This window comes from Kogia breviceps, chromosome 4 (assembly GCF_026419965.1).
Source record: "Kogia breviceps isolate mKogBre1 chromosome 4, mKogBre1 haplotype 1, whole genome shotgun sequence".
In the NCBI taxonomy this organism is placed as follows: domain Eukaryota; kingdom Metazoa; phylum Chordata; class Mammalia; order Artiodactyla; family Physeteridae; genus Kogia; species Kogia breviceps.
Genome location: NC_081313.1, coordinates 51,162,333 through 51,185,158, shown reverse-complemented (window position 1 = coordinate 51,185,158; position 22,826 = coordinate 51,162,333). Strand labels below are relative to the sequence as shown.

General features: G+C 35.5%; 1 protein-coding gene across 3 annotated transcripts in view; it reads right to left on the bottom strand.

The window, feature by feature from the left end:
* Window positions 1-22,826, bottom strand: part of CWC27 (CWC27 spliceosome associated cyclophilin) — a 240,724-nt gene that overhangs the window by 102,029 nt on the left and 115,869 nt on the right. For all 3 annotated transcript variants that reach the window (XM_067031029.1, XM_059062304.2, XM_059062305.2), the window contains one exon: window positions 8,195-8,298. In XM_067031029.1, coding sequence (XP_066887130.1) covers window positions 8,195-8,298 — 104 coding nt within the window. The remainder of the gene's footprint in view (window positions 1-8,194; window positions 8,299-22,826) is intronic.

Here is a 22,826-nt window from a genome sequence, read left to right as displayed (position 1 = left end):
GCATTAATCATTAAAAAAAAATCAACCTAATACCACACAGATTAAATTGTCCAAAGTAAGTTTTAATGCAACATATTCACAGGTTTACACTATAAAGTTGTGAAAAGAATATCTTTTTCAAATTTGATTAAGTGCTGCAAGATGTTGAAGAAACTCAGCACTCAAATGAATTATATGTTTGATGTCATTTTTGGCAAAGCCTCAGAAAATGTCACATAAAAGAAAAACATCTTACTTAAAATAAGGTCTTGACAGCAGTCTGGAATAGTTAACAACTCCATTCCCAAATGGGATTGCTGGTTATAATCAAACTTTTAATGATGGTATTAGTTCCCCCCTCGAGACAATTTAAATACCCAAACAAAACAAAAAACATGTGCATGTACACATACACAGCCCTCACCTCTTTTATTTTCTAAAGTGGACAAATTTATAATTATTTCAATTCAGGTTCCAAATATCTAATCTGATTACAAAGTTTCCTTGCAGATTTGTCAGTGGCCACTTGAGAAACGACAAGATGGCAGGCTACCAGGAATGTCAGTCAGTATTTTCTCATTTTGTTTTAATTTATGAGAGGTATAAATAATTCCCATCAGTGATGGAGATGTAGACCCTGAGTGTCAGTGCCCTCACATCTTCTAAACCCTAGAGCTGAAAACGGTGGGAATTTTTCATCTCTCATTTACATTTATACAGTTTTTGAATCCATCGTTTATTTTGTAAATCTTAGTCTGTCAGATATGAGAGAGTTAAGAGGAAGAAATACCTCTAAAAGCAATTTGTCCATTTAAGAGTTAACAGTCAACTTCACTTGGAAAGTTTGGAAAAAAAAAGCATATTATGAAAAGCTTATGATAAAATAACATTATGGAAAATAATACACATGTGTGTTTCTGGCATGAAGATTAAAAAGTCCAGAAAAATAAATATCACAGAGTTAACCATGGCTGTCTTTGGAAGAAGTATTATGGGGTGATCTTTCTTTTTCTCCTTTATGCTTTTCTACATTTCTGATACTTTTGCAAAGGACATATGTTACTTTTACAATTGGAAGAAATAATACAACTTTTTTTGTTTTTAAAGAGAGTTATGCCCAAAGGTTAATACCTACCTGTATCAATTAGCAAACCTATTTTTAATGGGTTAGGAATGGCATCGATATTAATAAAAAGAAGACAAATTGCAGTTACTAAAAATATAGCTTAAGGCTTTTGTCAAATTTCTCACATTGGAATTTTATCAGTCACCAGGCAGAAAGAATGCTTATTAAAAAAATTATATTAAGACAGTGAAGGGCAGCAAAGAGGTACCCCTAACACATTGGATCTTAAAAGTAGCAAGAGATGAGTCCTATGTAACTACTAGGAGGTCTGCAAGATGGCACAGAATGCAAGAAAATAAAATTAAATATGCCCATAACATATGGTTATCAAAGTAAAGCTCAGTAAGATTTGTTCACAATAGCTAGTGAAAAGTTTGAGATGGACTGTCCAAAAAAGAACAAAGTACTTTACGGACTCTCACATTAAAGAAGATCATCTCTTACTCACTGTATCAAAAGATTAAATTCTTGGTCTAATTGTGAGGGTATGTACATCTTTAAACTTGCTATACCCCTTTAAAAGTCTTTATTATTTTAAAAATTATATTTTTGAAAAACTTACTGTTAAAAATAAAGCATGCTTTCTGGCACATAAAGGTAGTAAAATGCATTCAATAAAATTTCACTTGAGAGACTGTCCTGGCTACAAAGGGAAGCTTCATTTTTCTAGGACTTCTAGTAAATGAGGTGTTCCACACAATTACATATTTCAGATGAGAATCTTATCTTTAACTGATTAAAATAATTACAAACTTTTTTTTTTACCAATTAGGTTACAACAATTGCCTATACTCTGCCTTATTAAATAGTAATAAATAATATCTAGACTTTTCTTAATGACTCAGGATCATTATAATGAGTATCAATTATTTGAATACTGACCTGCTTTCAGAATATAATGAAGTATCATCTACAGCAAATATATCCATAATATTCCACTACTATGTTCTTGTGTTTCCTTACCTAATGTCAAGTGGTCATGTATCACCTCTTACTGCTACCTGAATGGATGTCTCCCTAGCCATGCCTTTCTCTCTCGCTTTAAAAAAATTTTATATTATTTTTACTCCTATAAAACAGTAGGCTAGAAAGATCCACAGGGCAGTCCCTGCCCTGGGTTTTCTTTTGCTTATTTATTTATTTATTTTCTAATCCTTGAGGTATACTTTATATACCATCAAGTTTACCCTTTTAAAGAGCACTGTCCCACATTTTTATTATTCTTTAATCTCTTTTTAACTTAGAACCAGATAATCAGTTTACTAGCACCATGCCCAAAGTAAGAATAAATAGAGTATTATTGATGGCTGGACTGAGAGGCTTTCTATGAGTCAAGGGCAAATATATTTTCACTTTTCCATGTAAATAACATTAAAAGTTAGCAATATATTAAGAGTAGACTACAGGAAAAATAGGTCTGATACTTCCAGCCTCCAGGAAAAAAATGATGACTTAAGGCTCCCTGAAGAGAGCTAACTGCTTTGGAAAACAGGACCAGTTTGCTCAGAGAGGAATTCTACATGGTATCAGGCACAACATAGAGCTAACATTCCAGAAGGATTTCTGTTTCTTATAAAAACCAAGATTAAGCTAGTTTAACATTATATGTTAGATAGATGAAAAGTAGTCAAAAACTATATACTTTAACAACCTATCAAGCCTGAGAGGCCCTAGTCTGACTTAATCCAGCATTAAAAAGATAGTTTGAAGAGACCTGAAATGGCCCAGTGCAATTTGAGAGGTACTAAGCACCTCAGGGATGTGTTTCATGAAGAGGCTTTAAAATTGTGTCTTGATTTACAAGCTCAGATTGCTCTTCCTTCTCTAATTTCTGGCGCTAGTCATAGAGCAGGTATTGTGCCCTTGGAACTTTGAAAAGAGGATCTGACACCTTATCTCCCTAGAGCTGACTAGAGAATAAGTCCAAACCTGTATCTCTATGTGACTATGTTCAGTTTGGTGCTGGTTTTGATATGATGAAACTTAAAGAAACCTGGAAAGGACTTAGAGACATAATTTAACAAAAAGGATTATATAGTTTATTAAAGAACTTGACAGAGCCAACACAGGAAACCAACTATCTCCAATTAACTATCAATCTTATTCAAAATTTATTACCCCCTACAAAAATCCTATGCACAGGCCTGGATGATTTACAGTGGGACTAGAGAGACTCCCAGGCTGTAAACAGGATTGTCCTGCAGTACATCTCTTTTGACACTGCTGGTATCTAAAGTAAAACACCACATTCCTTGTTTATTTAAATTGGGATGTTAGAGCCTACTGCAGATTTTGTATTCAACTAAGAAATGTAAATTTTTTAAATTTTAGAGTCAAATTTCATGCTGCTATAAAAATTGTCATTATATGACCATAATAATGGCTGTATTCCTTCACATTCTATTTCTTTCATTTACTGAAGCCTTCTTTATACATTATCTGAGGCCTTTAAAAAGTGAATAGGTGGCAAAGCAACGGCAAAAATTATGAGGTTATATTTTTGTAGTACTCCATACACAGAGGCATAATTATATTTATTATCTGACAATATCTTTGTGATATAAGAAATAGCAGATCTTGAGCTTTACTGGGAAGACTGAAGAGAAAAATGGATGGTCTCATATACATTTTTACTACATAGAGAAGCTTTTTACTACATTGGTGTTAAAAAGATTAATACATTGACTCAATTATAAGTATATGCTTTTATACTAGGGCAGAGATGTTAAGAGGTTTCTGGGTTGTAGATCAATATTCTTTCTTAGGGGGCAGCTTTGTTGAGGCATAATTGGCATACAAATGAGCTGTACATGTTTGAACGTGTACAGTTTGATGGGTTTGGACATGTGCATATACTCATGGCACTATCACTACAATCAGGTAATATCAAATGGCAATCAATGTATTTTGGACTGTTTAATTGTATGGGGCCCAAAGTATTTACTGATGTAAAAGTAACAATCTTTCTTTCAAATGACTTTTAATTATTTTATTTTCTGTCATAATGGAACTGAAGGAATTAATAAAGAGTAAATACAGCAAAACATTAAAAAAATTAAAATAGCACACCTTATTTATCTTAGAATTTCTATACGGAGAAACAGATGGATCCTGATTTCAAAGTAACTTGTCTCAGGTAATAGAATAGAGTTAGAAGCAGAACTATGGTTAGAACATAAATTCCTAATTATCTATACAAATCTGGCTAAGGATCTAGCCCAGGAAATTGGATGAAGATTATAAAACCAAAGGAATATTACTCCCTGATCAAAGGTGATTTACTAAGATGACAGAAGCCCTGAAAAAGTATCACATCTATTAGAGCACCTGGCTAAATGGGAGACCTCCATTCATGCAAGGACAAAACTAGGTAAATTAATGCATGGACATTAGAACACAAAGCTTTCTTGTACTTATGGGTTTCTTTCCAAGTGCTTTTAATGTGAGAATAATACATTAAATTCTAAAATAAAGTCGCAGTAGTCAGCAAGTGTTAGACTGGCCGGATTAATTCACAGAATCAGGAAATAATACTACTGGAAGCTTAACTTAAGAATGTACCTAAGTGCATGCACACATACTTTTAAGAAAGAATATGATTATAAAAATGCAACTGTGAAAACACAGTTAAGGAAAGCTTATTTTGAGATTTTAATTTATGTCATATTTATATGTAACCATATTGATTATAGGCTTTAACTCTAACACAGTATTAAAATTCATATTTTCAGGACTTCCTTAGTAGTGCAGTGGTTAAGAATCCGCTTACCAATGCAGGGGACACAGGTTCAATCCCTGGTCTGGGAAGATCCCACATGCTGCAGAGCAACTAAGCCCATGTGCCACAAATACTGAATCTGCACTCTAGAGCTGGTGAACCACAACTACTGAGCCCACGTGCCACAACTACTGAAGCCCGTGGGCCTAGAGCCCGTGCTCCACAACAAGAGGAGCCACCGCAATGAGAAGCCCATGCACCACAACGAAGAGTAGCCCCAGCTCGCCACAACTAGAGAAAGCCCACGTGCAGCAATGAAGACTCAATGCAACCAAAAATAAATAAATAAATAAATTTAAAAAATAGGCTTAAAAAATTCATATTTTCAATTTGTAGATTTGGATAGGAAACAAAATGAAACCATGAATAGCTATATTTTTCTCTTACAAATGTAAAATTATTATTTTTAGATAGCACTGTACATTTATTAAAGGTCTTCTCATTACCTAATTTACTTCTTACAAGCAACTTGAAGGATGCACAAGGCATTTTATCCCTGGATTTATGATAAGAAAATGGAGTCACTAAGGCTTAAATAACCTCACTGCTAGTAACTGAAATTGAGTCTCAATACTTTCCTGTTTACTTTGAAATATAATATTCCAAAGCATTCTACAACCATTAGTGTTTCATATAATGAGCACCTAGTATTACTGTCAAAATTTGTATTAAAAATAGTAAATTCTTCTTAGTGAAGAATTCCAAGTAATAAAAGTAGTACTAATTAGGGAAATAGTCACCATTAGAACACAACAGTAAATAACTGTTGCCTATAGGCAATATCCATCAATGGATGCTAAAATTAGTGTGAGGAAGCTTGAAAAGAAACAGGATATTTGTATAGTTGCAAAGTGTCTTCCCCTCCAGTACTTATATTCTCAAAGGGAAAAAGAGTAACTTAACAGTGTAGCAACTAAGCAGAAACCACCTTAACCAAGTGATCATGGTAATATCACCAATAAAAAGACAACAGATGTCTTGTTACCTCCGGTACAATGCACTGGGAAGGACATGCCACTATGTGGCAATCTTTCCAAAAAATGCATAGCCTCAATCTAATCATGAGAAAACATGAGACAAACTCAATTGAGACATTCTACAAAATATCTAACCAGTGTCAAGTTCATGAAAGACAAGAAAGGATTGAGGAACCGTCACAAATCAGAAGAGACTAAGGAGACATGATGACTAAATGCAATATGGAATTTTGGAAGGAATCACAGAACAGACAAAGGGCGCAGGTGGGAAAACTGGTGAAATTCTAATAAGGTCTGCAGTTAGTAATAGTGCCATGTTAATATTAATTGCTTGGTTTTGATCATTGTACTATGGTTACACAAGACCTAAACATTAAAGGTATCTGGAAACTCAATTTTTGTAACTTCTCCGTAAGTCTAAAATTATTTCAAAATAAAACAATAAAAAAATAAATAACATGGCCCATTCTGAGACTAGAAGCAAAACGATAGCAACCAAATGATCGCTTTTTTTGGGAAGTTAATTTTAACTGTCTCTCAGATTTAGGGAAAATCCAGGTATTTCTAGATGATATAAGAAAAATTAAATTCAGAAAAGTAATATATATATTACTACCTGGCTAACTTTCATATAAATAGACTGAAATAAGCTCCACCAGAAGAATCTTAGTTTTTTGTGTGTGTTAAGAAATCATTCTTTTAAGATTCAAATCTTTCTTTACCTAATTTTATTAAGTATTTCAAAGGCAGACAAATAAATCAACACAGCAGTGTTTATGTCTAATACAGGCCTTAACCATACAACTCTATTTCAGTAATTTCCTACTGCAATTCTCTCACTCCTACTAGATCATGAGCTATGTGCAAAGGCAAGAACCATCCACTGCCAACTTCATAGCCCTAGTCCATCATGGCTCTTCAGATGGGGTGGGAGAATAATAATAACTAGCTCAAAAATGAATAAAAAATTAAAATAAAACATCTTTCCAGTTAAAAGGAATTACTTTCATATATTTAAAATGCTTTTTAAGTATAAGAAACAGTCCCCTGGGAAAATTATATATAAACTTAAAATTAAATAATCCTCACTGTATTCTTTCATATACAATATTTGAAATCTTGTACTCTTTCAAATCTCAATATTGCCAATATAGCTTCTTTCTAATCTGGGTTACATTTTACCCATATGATCTAGTCACATATAAGTTTATCCTTTCCTTCAAATTCTGTTTATAATTTGTGTCATTCTGGTGAGTTAACTTTTGAATAATTTGTTTCACTCAAACGTATTTTGGTGATTCTAAGTTCTACATCAAGTACCTGCCTTTACTATAGTAGTCACTGGGGACATGGTACAAATAATCTAAGAACTATGAGCTTTAGATAGTTATGTGGTATTACTTGTGCTACTTAAAATAAACAATAATGCCTATGGCCAAATGCTGTACCACTGTTCTGTATTGGAATATGTATTCTTTAAGGCTACATATTACATCTTAATGCTTTGATATATCACCAGTGACTGCTATAGAACCCAGTAGATAAAAATATTCATGCTTTCCAAAAGTATGAGGCTACACAGATATATGCACAAAGCAAATTTGTTAAGCCAAATTTAGTATACATTATTAAAGGTAACAATCAAATTTCTGATCATGTTCACTGAAGCTACAATGTATTTTATTATTGTAAAAAGAAGACAGATTCAGAGAGTTCCAACTGTTATTTTGGAAGTTGAATATTACATGTTTTATAGCTGAAACAGTTTTAAACTAAAGATCTTCAGTAAAAAAGCTTTTTTGAAGCTGTTCTAGAGCTTTATTAAAAAAATCACAGTACAATAAATATTTAACCTGTATAAAAAGCAGGATATTATTTTGATCAGCTTTTGATCAGTTTTATCAATACTTTAGATTTTCTGTACCTAAACATAGAGCAAAACCAAAAACAAACAAAAAACAAGAATTTGAATTTAATACTATTCAAACCAACGTATGAATAATGTCTATACAAGTCTCATATATAGGGCCTAAACACTTTTCTTAAATGCTTTAAACGGTATGCAGTGTAAAAATGGACATTCTATCCTGCGTACTTCTAGATATGTGCTATGGCAACATTTAAGTTTTGCTTGATGTGAAGTACTCTGTTTATTAAGGAACACTAGTTACGATCATGTTTGATTGAATTTCCTTCTTGGACAAAAGTCCTAAGTGAAACTTAATTTTATTGGCTAACTGGCCAAAGAAAGCATTAAACAACAGCAACAAAACTCAACTCAGGAGAGACGGAATAAGTACCAAGTGAAAATATAAGCTTGATAACTGCCCTTACCTTCACTTCTTTTTTCTGCTTGTTCTGCTGCATTTTCCACTTTCTTTTGTTTTGTTGCTAAGAGTTCCCGCTTTAATTGTCTTGCTTCTTTTCTGAGCTCTTTGCTATAAAGCAAAAACAATTATATAAGTATATAATAGACCAAAAGAGAAAGTTGTTTAGCAGAAACAACTAAATCTAGTTGTTAGGTACAGTAAATCTCTAAGAAAAACAAAGTGAATAATGTAATTCATTTTGTTTCTGTGTATGTGTGGTATGGAAACATACTTAAAGGATATATTAAAAGTTGTGATTTTCATAATAGCAATATAATATGAGTTACTATGAAATATAGCCCCTTCAAATATATCACACAGTTGGTAAGTGATAAATGAACTATTGTTCTCCCTCTAATTTACTTGCAAATTTAACATTCTAGTTTCAGTTTAATTATTCATGGAGATTCCAAATCAAAACAAACTTTTTAATATAAATACTATTCACTAAACCTGGGCATATACAAAAACATTTGGCTTCGAAACTTGTTGAATTCCTGAACTGGCACCAACAACTACCACTTATTAAGCAATTATTATATGCTAGGAGCAGTGCTAATTTTTTTAAACTCAATTAATTTTTAACCCATTTGATATCACAATTTGCCAAATAATTTCCTCTCTTGTGAAACCTATCAGGCTGAAGTATTTTGATAATTAATACAATCATATATTAAAGGCAAATGGAGATGTAAGTTGTTGGCTTCAATGCAAGTCACTTGTTAAGTGACTGGTTTCTACAGGCCACTTTTAGGGCAGGAGATTCAAATTCAAGCCTTGGAAAAAATTATTAACTGCCCATGTCATTAACCCTAGGGTCACTTGTGAATAGTTAAAACTATGCCTTTTTTATCTGTGAATGTCAGGCACCCACTCTATTTTCCACAAGCTAGAGTGGGTCACAGAGACTAAGAACATGGTAGCCCAAGGAGGCACCCCATTCTGGAATGTTCTCTAAAGATAATCAAGGTTTAGCAAAATCCTAAGTCTAAACAGTTCCCTACTGATTCAGCCTTTAGTGCTTCCTCCTAAACCCCAAATCTCATACTTTTTTACTTCTGTCCTGTATTAGAGTCACCAAACTGATAGTTCTTACAATGTGCATGACTCAGTTCTTTTCACCTTTTTTCCATATCAAACAAACACAGCTTGGCCTCCAAGTTCCTCAATTCTGAAATTTTCCTCTCTGATCAGAATCCACTATGTTTTTAGCTATCTCAGTCTTTCATTCCTACTAAACTTATGCTCACTTTTTCTTTTTTTTTGCAGTACGCGGGCCTCTCACTGTTGTGGCCTCTCCCGCTGTGGAGCACAGGCTCCGGACGCGCAGGCCCAGCAGCCATGGCTCACGGGCCCAGCCGCTCCGTGGCATGTGGGATCTTCCCAGACCGGGGCACGAACCCGTATCCCCTGCATCAGCAGGCGGACTCTCAACCGCCGCGCCGCCAGGGAAGCCCTATGCTCACTCTTTTAATAGTTCACAGTCCACCAGTCTTATTCTAACCCAGTCGTCTCTCTATCCATTCTGGATGCTATGGTCAGTCATTTCACTGATGTCCTCACCAGAACCCTTAATTTTCTTGATTTGTTTGGCCTGATGGATACATCATAATCACCTAGAAGAACTTGTTAAAACATGTTTGGGGAGACACATCTCCAGAAAATATTATTTCTTTAGATGTGAGATGTTGCCTAGGAATTTGCTCCTGTGACAAGTTACCCAGGTGACTCTAACATGAACTCAGGTTTGGGACCCAATGCTTTAGGACCTTACTATAGAAATTATCTTCTCTTTCTTATAACTTCAAGCACTCCTACTTCACTAATCCTTTCATTCAGCCAACAGCATGCTCAAATTTCCTTGTACTCTGCTCCAATCAAGAGATTGCTATCTTTACAAGTGAACTCCTAGCTTGAAAGAACAGTTTATATACAGAGTCTAATTCATCAACCTCTAACTTCTTAATCTCTTGCAATCTATCCTTCTTATACTCTACTGAAACTGCTTCTATATCAATCAAATTCAATGTCCTTTTCTCAGTCTTCCTCTTCCTCTTTGGCCTTTCTATCATTCAATGATAAGAACTACTTTTTTTTTTTTTTTTTTTTTTGCAGTATGCGGGCCTCTCACTGTTGTGGTCTCTCCCGTTGCAGAGTGCAAGCTCTGGACGCGCAGGCTCAGCGGCCATGGCTCACGGGCCTAGCTGCTTTGCGGCATGTGGGATCTTCCAGGACCGGGGCACAAACCCGTGTCCCCTGCATCGGCAGGTGGACTCTCAACCACTGCGCCACCAGGGAAGCCCAGATAAGAACTATTTCTTTCTGAAATTCTATCAGACTATGTACCACTTTAGAGTCTTGATTCTCTAATTCTCCTCCGAATTACTTTCTTTTCTCATCCTATAATTGTTGGCATCTTTCTCATTTCTATACCCTGTACACCAGCATTTTAATCTAATCTTATAACATAAGCTATCACTTTTATAATGGGTTATTTCCAAATCTAGACATTTTGCCCTACATTTCTAACTATCTATTACAAATCTCTGTGTACATTAGTGCTAACAGAAATATAAGGTAAGACATATACAATTTTAAGTTTCCTAGTAGCCACATTAAAAAAACATGGTGGGGCTTCCCTGGTGGCGCAGTGGTTGAGAATCTGCCTGCCAATGCAGGGGACACAGGTTCGAGCCCTGGTCTGGGAGGATCCCACATGCCACGGAGCAACTGGGCCCGTGAGCCACAACTACTGAGCCTGCGCGTCTGGAGCCTGTGCTCCACAACAAGAGAGGCCGCGATAGTGAGAGGCCCGTGCACCGTGATGAAGAGTGGCACCCGCTTGCCACAACTAGAGAAAGCCCTCGCACAGGAATGAAGACCCAACACAGCAAAAATAAATAAATTAATTAATAAACTCCCACCCCCAACATCTTAAAAAAAATGGTGAAATGGGTTAAATTAATTTTAAAAACATATTTTATTTAACTCAATAACTCAAAATATCCAAGATATTATTATTTCAACATGCAACCAATATGAGAATATTAATATTTTACATTCTTTTTTTTGTACTAACTCTTCCAAATGCAGTGTATATTTAACACTTACAGGACATCTCAATCCAAACTAGCCACATGTCAAGGGCTTAGATCCAGATGGATGCTTGAGGCTAGATGTCATAAGAATTACAAACTCTCTATGTCAAAACTCCAAGCCATCTCCTTCCTGGCCAAATCTGTCCCTTCTCCTGAAGTCCCTGTTTGATGGTGAAACCATATTCCTCCTAATGACCAAACTCTACATTTCCCCTGGGACTGTTCACCCTCCCTTTCACTGAATTACCATAGAGGTATGTCATCTTCCAATCTCTCTCACATGTAACTGCTCCTCTTGACTCTCATCATCAATGCCTAGTTTAGGCTCTCATGATCTATTTCTCCAATAAATGTAATCACTTCCTATCTCTTGACATTATGTGAAAACAGAGAATAGCAACCACATCTTTGCTCCATCCACTAAATACCCTTATCTTTTTTTTTTTTTTTTTTTTTTTTTTGGTGGTACGAGGGCCTTTCACTGTTGTGGCCTCTCCCGTTGCGGAGCGCAGGCTCCGGACGCACAGGCCCAGCGGCCATGGCCCACGGGCCCAGCCGCTCCGCGGCACGTGGGATCCTCCCGGACCGGGGCACCGGGGCACGAACCCGTATCCCCTGCATCGGCAGGCGGACCCTCAACCACTGCGCCACCAGGGAAGCCCACCCTTATCTTTTTTATTATACTAGTTTAAAAATTTTTTACTTTAGTAATTCAGGAAACTCAGATGATATTTTCTGAAGACTAAGGCCTTGAGAGGAAGATTATTTTGAAAGTTGAAGAAGAAATGCCACATGATGGCTGAACAAACTAGTTATTAGAGTGATCTGAAGTATGCAAAGAATGAGAGGCAATGAGAGTATAACTATTGTAGAGTCAGTAGAGTACAGTCATTAAAAAGATTAACCTAGGATTCAGAAAGTCCTGACTTAAAAGCCAACTCCATCACTTATTGTCTGGGAGACCTAACAACAATTATTTATCTTCTCTGAGACTCAGCTTCCTCAACTATGAAATCAGAGTAAGGTATCTGAAATATTGGGCATTCAATACATGTTCAACAAGTGATGGCTATTATTATTTAGATCTTATGTTCGAAACAGTATTACAGTTAAGGGCTGTTTGTCAAGTAGGAATATTTCCTTATTATATTATTTATTATAAAACGAATGCTACCTCTACTCCATATGGAGATCAACCCTGTTTGTAATTTTTACAAAGGGCAATGAATGTGTAATGCCAGCTTCTAAAAATCTATCCTTAAATAGTAAAAGATACACTATTGAAGTAGCCATAATAATATACAAACTGAACAATGATGAATAAGAACTCAAAAAAAAAACCAAAGTGAGACAGAGAAGGTTTAGGTCTTTACAGATTATTAAAGTATGTTTTCATTATACTGAATTTTTCAAGTAATTAAAAATTTACAACATTGTCAAAATCTTTCAGATTATTCAAACACCATTTGTTAGTACTTGTGGAATCCATAACTCTTGGAATGAAGTGCAAGTTTTTAACCTAGTCTTTAGATCACAGTCTAGTTTTAGGGTTCCCAATTTTACATTCTCTGGAATATAATTTTATCCATTGGTAATAGAATATATTTGAATCTGTTAAAATGAGAATGAAAATTGTAAGCCTGGAGTATATGTCACCTTATACTGCTTATAAAGCAATCATACAAACTATGGGCTTGCTTGAGTCTAGGCAGCATCTTTTTGGCTCCCTCAAAGCCCATTTTCTACTTGTATAGTAAAAGAAATAGCTTCTGTAAGCTACTATTAACTCTAAGCTAATTAATTTTTTCCTAATAGGTAGGTCTCTAATTCGGATGCATTTGAATTTTAACATGGTTTGTATGACATCACCATTATCCATCAAATAATTCTGCATTGTATATATTTTTAATCTGGTAAATCTCTAGTATACTCTGTTCCAATGAAAAAAAGAATTCCTTAAAAACATCATCCCAATAAAATATCAGGAGCCTAGAAACTATAGTAGCCTTTATATACTTAGTAATAGCAAAGAAATTACTAATTCATTCAGCAATTTCTGGAGCATCTAATATCCGTACTACACCATTCTGAGTGAGGATAGAAATCAAGATGAATAAGGAGGGAAAGGAACCTAACTTTGCTAGGTTCTTTAAATCAGTTACCTCCCTTACCACTTAATCTTCTCAATAACCTGTGATATAGGCATTTTATAGGGAAGAAGGCTGAGGCTTACAGAGCTTAAATACTAAGCCTGAAGTCACACAATCTATCAGAAAGTGAAAGAGCTAGAAACTGAAAATGAGATTGTCTGAATTCTAAGTCTATGCTCTTTTCATTATGGTATAACTGAAACCTTGAGAAAGTCTCCAAGGAAACTAAATTCCAAGGAGAGAGATAAATCATGTACATAAATAATAACAGTACATAATAGAAAGCAATAACTGCCATGACAAAGAAATGACTAAAGCATTTTGAAATTCTGAGGAACGAATACTATACATTAAATAAGGGACGGCTTCATGGAGGAGGCATTTGAAGCAGACCCCGAAAGATGAGTAGAAGTTGGCCAAGAGGAGATACAATGAAAGGCATCCAAGCCGTGTGTCTTAAAGACGGGAGATGGTAAAACATAGGGTGCACAATAAAACATTATGCTATAGCATAGATGATCTAAAGGGGGACAGGGGACTAGAAACAAAAGATAGAGCTAGGAAGAGAGCCTGGGGCAAAGTCTAAATGCTAGGTATTTGTGAGGAGCCCAGGTGAGAATGTTGTCCTTCTGTTTTTTCCACATCTTTGAGCGTCCATTTCTTTCTTTCTTTTTTTTTTTTTTACAACCAATTTCTCAGTGGCTCTTGTCTTCATTGTATCCACCATCCACCTATTTTAATACCTTACCTGTAACCCACACATTCCTTAAATTGCTGTCCTAGAAGAAGTACCGTCTTCACAAACTTCAATGGCTTCCCTTTAGATCATAACTTAGACCTTCAGAAGAGTCCAACTTTGTTGACCCCTGACCTCTAATCTTTTGCGACCTCAGACCTAGTGCCATGCCTGATCTCGTTCTACCTTTTGGATATTCTTTCTCTGTTTCCACTGGCTTTTACTCTTTCACCTCCTGCTTCTCAAATTCAGGTGCTTCTTAGTAGCCTAGTCTCAACCCTCTCTTTCTTTCCTTCTCTTCTATAGAAATTTCATCCATGTTCAGGATTTCAATTCTATTTTCTTAATGCAGTCAAAGTGTAAAAGCAAGATCGTTAGCCTATGATTTTACACATTTCCACTTTCAAGCTTAAATTCACATTTCCAACTGCCAGATGGATACTTCAATTAGTATCCCACAAATCCACAAATTTACCATTTTAAGTCAGATTGATCATTTTGGCTACTCAAAAAACACCACCTCATTTTCTCTCTCCTTTCTTTGATAAGTCACCAGAATGTGGGTTGTCAGGCCCATCTTCTAGTATTGCTCTCTTACTCTCTACAGCTGTTTAGTAGCCACATTCTTCCTCCTTTACAAAGTCTCTTCCTTTCTGTGGTTAGTGACAGCTGTTTAGGCTTTTGTGACTTCACTATGACCACAGTCTCGTACTTGGTCTACGTGCTTCTGGTCTGACCTTTCTTCCATTCATTTTGCACATTTAGGCCAAATCCTACAATTCCACTCCCTAATCTTTTTAACTCCCTAAGTCCTACTGAATTGTGCACCAATTTCTTTCCCAAGCATTCAGGTCCCTCTTATGAGCTTCCTTCAAACTGCTTTTTCAACTTTATCTATCACAGATCCTCTACTCTAAATTGCAGCCAAAACACACTAGTCATAATTACCTTGGCAAACTTTGAGTTTCAGCACATATACGCCTTTGTTCACGCCATTTCCATTACCTAAAATTGTCTTTTCTCCCTATTACTGCCAACTAAAGTCTTCCTCATGTTTCAAGGTTTCACGGAGAAAGTGGCACTAGAGCACAGCTTTGGGGCAAAGTTGTCAAGCTCACTGTACCTTAGTTTTCTCATCTGTAAATTCTGACTATATTCAGCCTATTATTATAACAGAGCTGATGCAAAGATTAAGGATTAAAATGAGTTAAGAGCACTATTAGGGGCTTAGAAGGCAATATATTTTTTTAAATAAAATATACTACAACCAACTCATGACTATTAAATTACATAAGCATTTTAAAGAATTAAAACTTTAAATAAAAATCAATCATTTTAAGGAAAATGATACTATTAAAGATGCAAACTCTAATCTCATTGATGGGTTGTTTTATCTTATGGTCAACGTCCATTCCCAAAGAGTAAATACAACTTTTGTATAAAAAAAGGAGACATGTTTTTCAGAATACCGAGACCCAACATCATTATATGGGCACAGGAAAGCAATTAATCCTCCTTTGCCTCAGTTTTATCATCACCTAAGAATAGTTTGAGGAAGGTGTAAATTAATATTTCTGAAATGCATAATCACAATTATAAATGTAAAACGTGATTATACTCTGCAGATCATTCTATTTCAAGTCCTCTGGATTTAGGATTTTAAGTCCATAATCTAAGGAAATGGTGAGATGCTGAATATAGTCTTCACCTTAGACACAAAGAAATGGTAACAGTTTTTTTTCAATATTGCCTAAGTCAGAAACAATACTGTAAATATGATACAGACATCCTAATTCTTTATGCAGTTTTTCACTTAATGTGCTTACTACCCACTGAATGAAACATTTAGACTCGAGCAGCTTTTTTTTTGCGGTACGCGGGCCTCTCACTGTTGTGGCCTCTCCCGTTGCGGAGCACAGGCTCCGGACGCGCAGGCTCAGCGACCATGGCTAACGGGCCTAGCCGCTCCGCGGCATGTGGGATCTTCCCGAACCGGGGCACGAACCCATATCCCCTGCATCGGCAGGCGTACTCTCAACCACTGCGCCACCAGTGAAGCCCTTGAGTACCTTATTTTTAAGCTGAACAACAGAAGACACTATGAATAAGTAACTACGCAGGAAAGTTTTTATACCTACAGTATATTTATATTTTTATCGGACTGTTTATAGTACTTTATAAAAGTTAAAAATCTTGCAATTTTTAAAAATTGTACAGCTTTTCAACTTGAGATTGAGGATTTAAAATGTCAGTGACAAATATCCTGCATGATTTTCAGTCAGTTTTTATTTTTTCCCAGATGCTTTTCTCATTTTCTCTAGTTTCCAGGAATGTGCCTTAGGAAAATTTTGAGTTATATCTGTTCTTTTTTCTTATGGCATGAGAAATATTATCTTAATATAAGGGTGGTGAACTCAAACACTGACCTCCTCTAACATTCACCTTCAAAAAAAAAAAAACGGTAAAGTTATCAAGACCTGAGTATTTGATATGCTTTTGAAGAGAACTTTAATCTATGAAAATGAAATGGACTATGTATACATATCTTCTCAATACATACGATGGTAAATGAATTTGCTTAGAGACTTTGTTAAGCAAGCTGACGGCTAAACACATGTCCATTACAGATCACACTGCTTCTTGGACCATGGATGTAGTACTTGCAGTTAGCTTAAGTCTGCTATTTCCCAACATCTGATAAGAATTCATAACACATGGAAATGATTGCAAGCCAAACAGTACAGCCTTCATGGATTTTAGTCTGTCGCTTTAATCACAAAGATACCGAATCTGTTTGTAATGAAACAACAGCTTGGCTGTTGATGAAATCATAAAATAGCCGTAATAAAAGCCCATCATAAGTATTATAACTAAAAATGTATGGCACGATTTTTAGTATGGTATCATCAGCAGGAGCAGAGATGCAAGTTAAACATGTTTCAGGAAAGTATTTCAATATGCTATAGTTTATACATTAATTTTGAAAATATATACAGGAAATAAAAAAATTAAATCATGGAACCCCTGATTTGTGTGTTCAAACTCTGTTCTACCTATTATTAGCAGTATGGTCTTAGACAACTAAGTTAACCAATCTAAGTCTGTTTTCTCATTTGAAATGAGAATAAAAGTAAGGTTGTAAGGAAGAAACATGATTCCATGGAAATTACTTAGTGTACTTAACATGGTGCTTGGCCCAAATATGTGCTCAACATGAGTTTGCTTTTCTATCATTATCATTATCGTTTTCCTCTCCAGCACCAACACTACTTCTATTCTTAGTATTTACAGAATCAATTACTGACAAAAAGAGACCTCAGGCTAACTAAAGAGTTCAAAAAGGCAAACCCTTCCATTTTTCTCATGGATGCATAGATTTCAAAAGCTTACTGATAAGTTTTTCTGTTTGATGTCTGCTTGGATTAAATATCATATACTATGAAAATAAGAAATATAACAGTAGAAAAAAACCCCTAAAAATTACAAAATTCTTATACCTTAATTCTGGTCACTAAACACTTGGAATGGAATTGCTTATTTTCATTCATTATAGTCTAGTTGAGAAGTTAAGGAGTAAATAAGTCAACAAGGAAATGTGTGTGTGTGTATATATATATATACACACACACACACACACACACACACACACACGCACATTTATAATTTCTAAGAGAAAGATTAACAGAGAACCTATATTATTTTATCTAAGTGATCCTGGAAGCATCTATCAGGAGATAAAATTTAATATGAGAGGTAATGTTCCACATGTCCTTTATATTGTTACATCAATATGTAGGAAAAGAAAGACTATAATCCCTATCCATAAGTACACAATCCCTATCCATAAGTACACTGAAATTTGAAAAGAAGGAAGAATTTAAATGCACCTGCATCTGGCCTTTAGACTTACAATCTTACTCCTTTCATATGGAAGATCACATTTATTTTTAAATAAAAAGTTGAGACGTTTGATATAGATTGTCATTAATCTTTGCAAGACCTCCTTCAAATCTTAGAAAATCTTATTGTCTTTTCCAAAACAGACTAAAGAGTAAATTCTGCACCAAATCATAAAATATCCATGCTAACCATAGGTGATATTGTTATACTCTCTAAACACCAAGTAATAAGTTCTGAATCAAACATGTTATTTCACAGCAAGAACTTGGCTTAGCTGATATTTGACAGAAGTGGAGTAAATCTGTTGTGGCAGAAATTCGGTCTTTAGCCATATGTCTATTCCATAATTTAACTTTACAAAATGATATTAACTCAATATGAAAAACAAATGAGATTTCCAATTCCAGTAAGGCAGTATACCAGGTAAAACCTGAAAACTCTCTTACAAATACCTAGGAGTGCTGAATAAAGTACATTAAAAAAAAAAAAACACCTTTAAATGCATAGCTTAGCTCACTAAAAACACGCATATCTGAAAACACGCATAATACAGGGTGCAAAACACAGAGATAAAAACATCAACAACTATGGGAGATTAAAAGACATGGAAGACAGAGTGAGAAGGTCCACCACATGTGTAAGTGGAATTGCAGAAAGAGAAAATAGAGAGAATGAAATGGAGACAATAATGTCTGAGAATTTTCCAAAACTGATAAAAAACAATAGTCTTCAGATTCAGGAAGCTCAATAAATTCAAGCAGGATAAATAAAAGGAAAATCCAAATGTAGACATATTATAGTCAAAATGCAGAGCACCATAAAACAACCAGCAGAAATTAATAAGGATAAATCACTTCAAATTAAGTTCACCTTTTTCTTTGACAGAGAAAGTAGACTGCCATATTGTGAGAATAAAGTAGTCATGGACTTATGCAACATAAGACATAAATGATGTCTTTCATTACAGCCATTAAAGCAGAGAACAAATAATGCCTGGCTGCTTAAGCAAAAATGATTATGAATTAGTCCTTACTAGTGCAACTATTCCGAGAATGGTAAATAACAGGTCAAAGTTAGTTTGAGATATGTTTCTAAGATACTGTACACTAGGTCCTTACCATATTTTGGCATATGATGCTGCATTGAATATAAAGTAGAAGACAAACCAATTACAGGTAGAGGGTATATGAATGGGTCCAGGAAGTAAGAGGAGTAACAGAAGCAGCAAGAATGAAAAAGGCTGTGAGGCATTTAGTTGACAGCACAATCTGAGTCAACACTGTGATGTGACTGTCAAAAAATGTGTATGGTCATTAGGTCTCATTAAAAGAAGTACGGTATTCCTAACATGTGTATGTTACACCTTTTGTAATTGTTCCGCAGTCCTTGGATGTTCTGTTCTGTTTGTTCAGTCTTTGTTCTCTTCACTTTTCAGTTTTTAAGGATTCTATTGAAATATCCTCTAGCTCAGAGATTCTTTCCTCTGAGTCCAGTCTGCTAATAAGCCCATCAAAGGCATTCTTCATTTCTCTTACAGTGTTTTTGATCTGTAGCATTTCTTTTGGTTCTTTCTCAAGATTTTCATCTCTCTGCTAACACTGCCTATCTGTTCTTTCATGCTGTCTACTTTATCCATTAGAGCCCTTAGCATATTAATCATAGTTGTTTCAAATTCCCAGTCTGATAATTCCAACATCCCTGCCATGTCTGGTTCTGATGTTTGCTTTATCTCTTCAAATTGTGTTTTGCCGTTTGGTATGCCTTATAATTTTTTCTTGATACCAAGATATTATGTACCAGTAAAAGGTATTGCTGTAAATAGGACTTTAGTAATGTGGTATGAGGTATGGGGAAAGGGGATGTGTCCTATGGTCCTATGATTAGGCCTCAAGTCTTTTAGTGATACTATGCCACTGGACTGTGAACTTCACAAATGTTTCTCTGGTTTTTTCTCCTCCCTTAGTGGGGGGCAGGATGGTTAGAATGGGCTGCAGTTGGGTGTTTCAATTCTCCAACATGAAGGGTTAGAGCCAGCTGACGTTGGTTGTTTCCCTTCTCCCAGGTCCATTAAGCTCTGATAACCCACAGCAGGTTGAGCTGTGGGTAACTGGAAAACAAAAAGAACAGAGTGCTCTGGCATAAATCAAAATGGTTCCTTTTCCTCTCGCCCTGAAGGAAGTAGTAGGGGATTTATTTCTGTGAGATTTACTGTGAGAACCTAGTTAAGCTCTCAGAGGTAAATCTCATAATATTGTGCCCGCCCCCCATGACCGGGTGTCCCTGGAGTTTTTAACTCTCAAACTTAGCCACACTGAGCCTCCAGCAACTTGTCAATTATAGTTCAGGTTTCCTATCCCAGCATTGGTTCCCATGCAATTTCTGCTTGTTCTCAGATAAACTAAATTCCCTGTATTCACCTGTCTGTCCCTCCAATCTTGGGGGGCAGCGGTTTGCCCTGTGTCCTCACATCTCTTAGTGATCCAAGAAGAGAGAAAAGCAAGGTTAAATAGATAATTTTATTAAAAGAGAATATTATATTTTATTTTACTTGAGTTTAACACAAAAATACTAAATGGAAGTAGACCAAGAAATTTCTAATTTTTATATAAATGTTTCTTTGTCTCAAGAGGTTTCCTAAGAAATTTCTCCATTTTATGAAAAAATGTTATGAAAATATTGAGAATGGAGTCACTTTTTTAAACTACATGATTTAATTTTAGTTTATACTGATTAAACTGCCCTAAAGTTGAGAAAATTAGTATACTTAACATTTTTTCCACCTTTTCCTTCCTTCATTTTCCAATTTGGGTTATATTAGTGTTTTTAAATTGTCAATGTCCACAGCATCTATGCACAAAATTTTTAGTTGTACAGTCTTAGTTTTCTATTTAAATGAATTCATTGTTCACCACCATCTCTTTTACCCCAGTATTTCTCTCTGGTCCTGAGTTCAAGAGATAGTTGAGTAATGTTTACTTACTGTTAATGATAGTTATTTCTGGATGTTTTTAGTTGAGTTGTCATTTTGGGTTTCTTATTTTCTTCTCTCTCTGATATACTGCCTTAATTTTTTTTTTTTTTTTTTGTGGTATTCGGGACTCTCACTGTTGTGGCCTCTCCCATTGCAGAGCACAGGCTCCGGATGCACAGGCTCAGTGGCCATGGCTCACGGGCCTAGCCGCTCTGCGGCATGTGGGATCTTCCCGGACCGGGACACGAACCCGTGTCCCCTGCATCGGCAGGCGGATTCTCAATCACTGCGCCACCAGGGAAGCCCCTGCCTTAATTTTTTATGAGCAGGCATCATTTTTACAAAAAACTAAAGTCACTAAAGAAAATTTAGTGAGCTACATTTATCACAGTATCTGACACTGTGAGTATGCTCTGTAGTATATGCTAAATAAAAATAGGCATAAATTAAGGGAGAAATGGTATCAGAATACTCACCAGAGGGAGGTGTGGGAGCTAGGAAAGAGGAGAAATTTTGTGAGAAGAAAGACATCTCAAATGTAGCACATAGGATAAAAATCACTAAGAAAACGACATCAGATAAAATAATGTCTACCTAAAAAGGATGAGGTCGTTTTTGTGAAGGTCGTAGTTACTCAGTGACAGAAAAGCATTATGTAAATTATTTATTAAAGATTTACTATTTCCCACAGTATTCTTGCCTTGTTAAGTTTGCTTTCCTGACATCAAAATGATTTCAACATTATGTAAAAGAATGAAAACATAAACAACTGATTTTAAGTACAGTACATGGTATGGATTATATAAGGAGAAGAAATTGAGGCAAAAGTTTTTCTGGCATTCATCTAGACTTTTATCAGTTTGGATTAGAATTATATAAATTGGCTTCTAGAGAACCATTAAGTTTTATACAGTGTTCTAAAAACGAAGTTGCATGTAGATGTTCCTCTTAAATCACTGAAACTTTTCACGTTTCAAGTTTAGGGAATACTGTCCCTGCCTTTCTTATCCAATGCATGCAGAGATGTTGAGGTCCCTCCTTTATCTACAAGCCCACTTCACATGCCTCCTGAACCATTTATGATGAAGACAAAAAGTATATTATGAGCTTCTATTACACTCAAGAATGAGTCACTCTGTTTTAGGTCTATAATCAAGTACACCTAAGTATAGCCTTTCTGATAATAACTACAAGATGATGGTGGTGGTGATGATGCTGACCACGATGATGATGATATTACTAATGTACCCTGTTTTTCTAACTCTAATTTCAGATGCTCCACACTGCGTGGGTGGGAGTTCCCAAGTCCTCTGGGAAGTACTTTGTGTGTTTTTTCAGGAGAGAAGAACCATTAGATAAATGATGCTTTTGCTTACCTGACTTTGAAAATTGCCCTTCCTTACTGCCTTGTATAATTGGCAAGCTTGTACTCTTCTGGTACAGACGCCTTCCTAAATCAAGCTCACCATATCCTTTTGACCTTGGGGCTGTGGTTTTCTTGACTTCAAATCACTCTCCAAACTAGAGCCAGGATAATTTTTTAAAGTTCAAATTTGATCTCATTGCTTCCTTGCTACACAGCACCCCTTAATCTCAAAGTCCATATTCATTAACTCTACTACAAGGTTTTTCATGATTTCAGATCTGCTTTATTATTCAGCTTTAGCTCTGGTGCCTCACTCCCGTTGTGCATTCCACATATTCTAAAATCCTATTAGTTCGTAGAACGTGTCATAATCTTT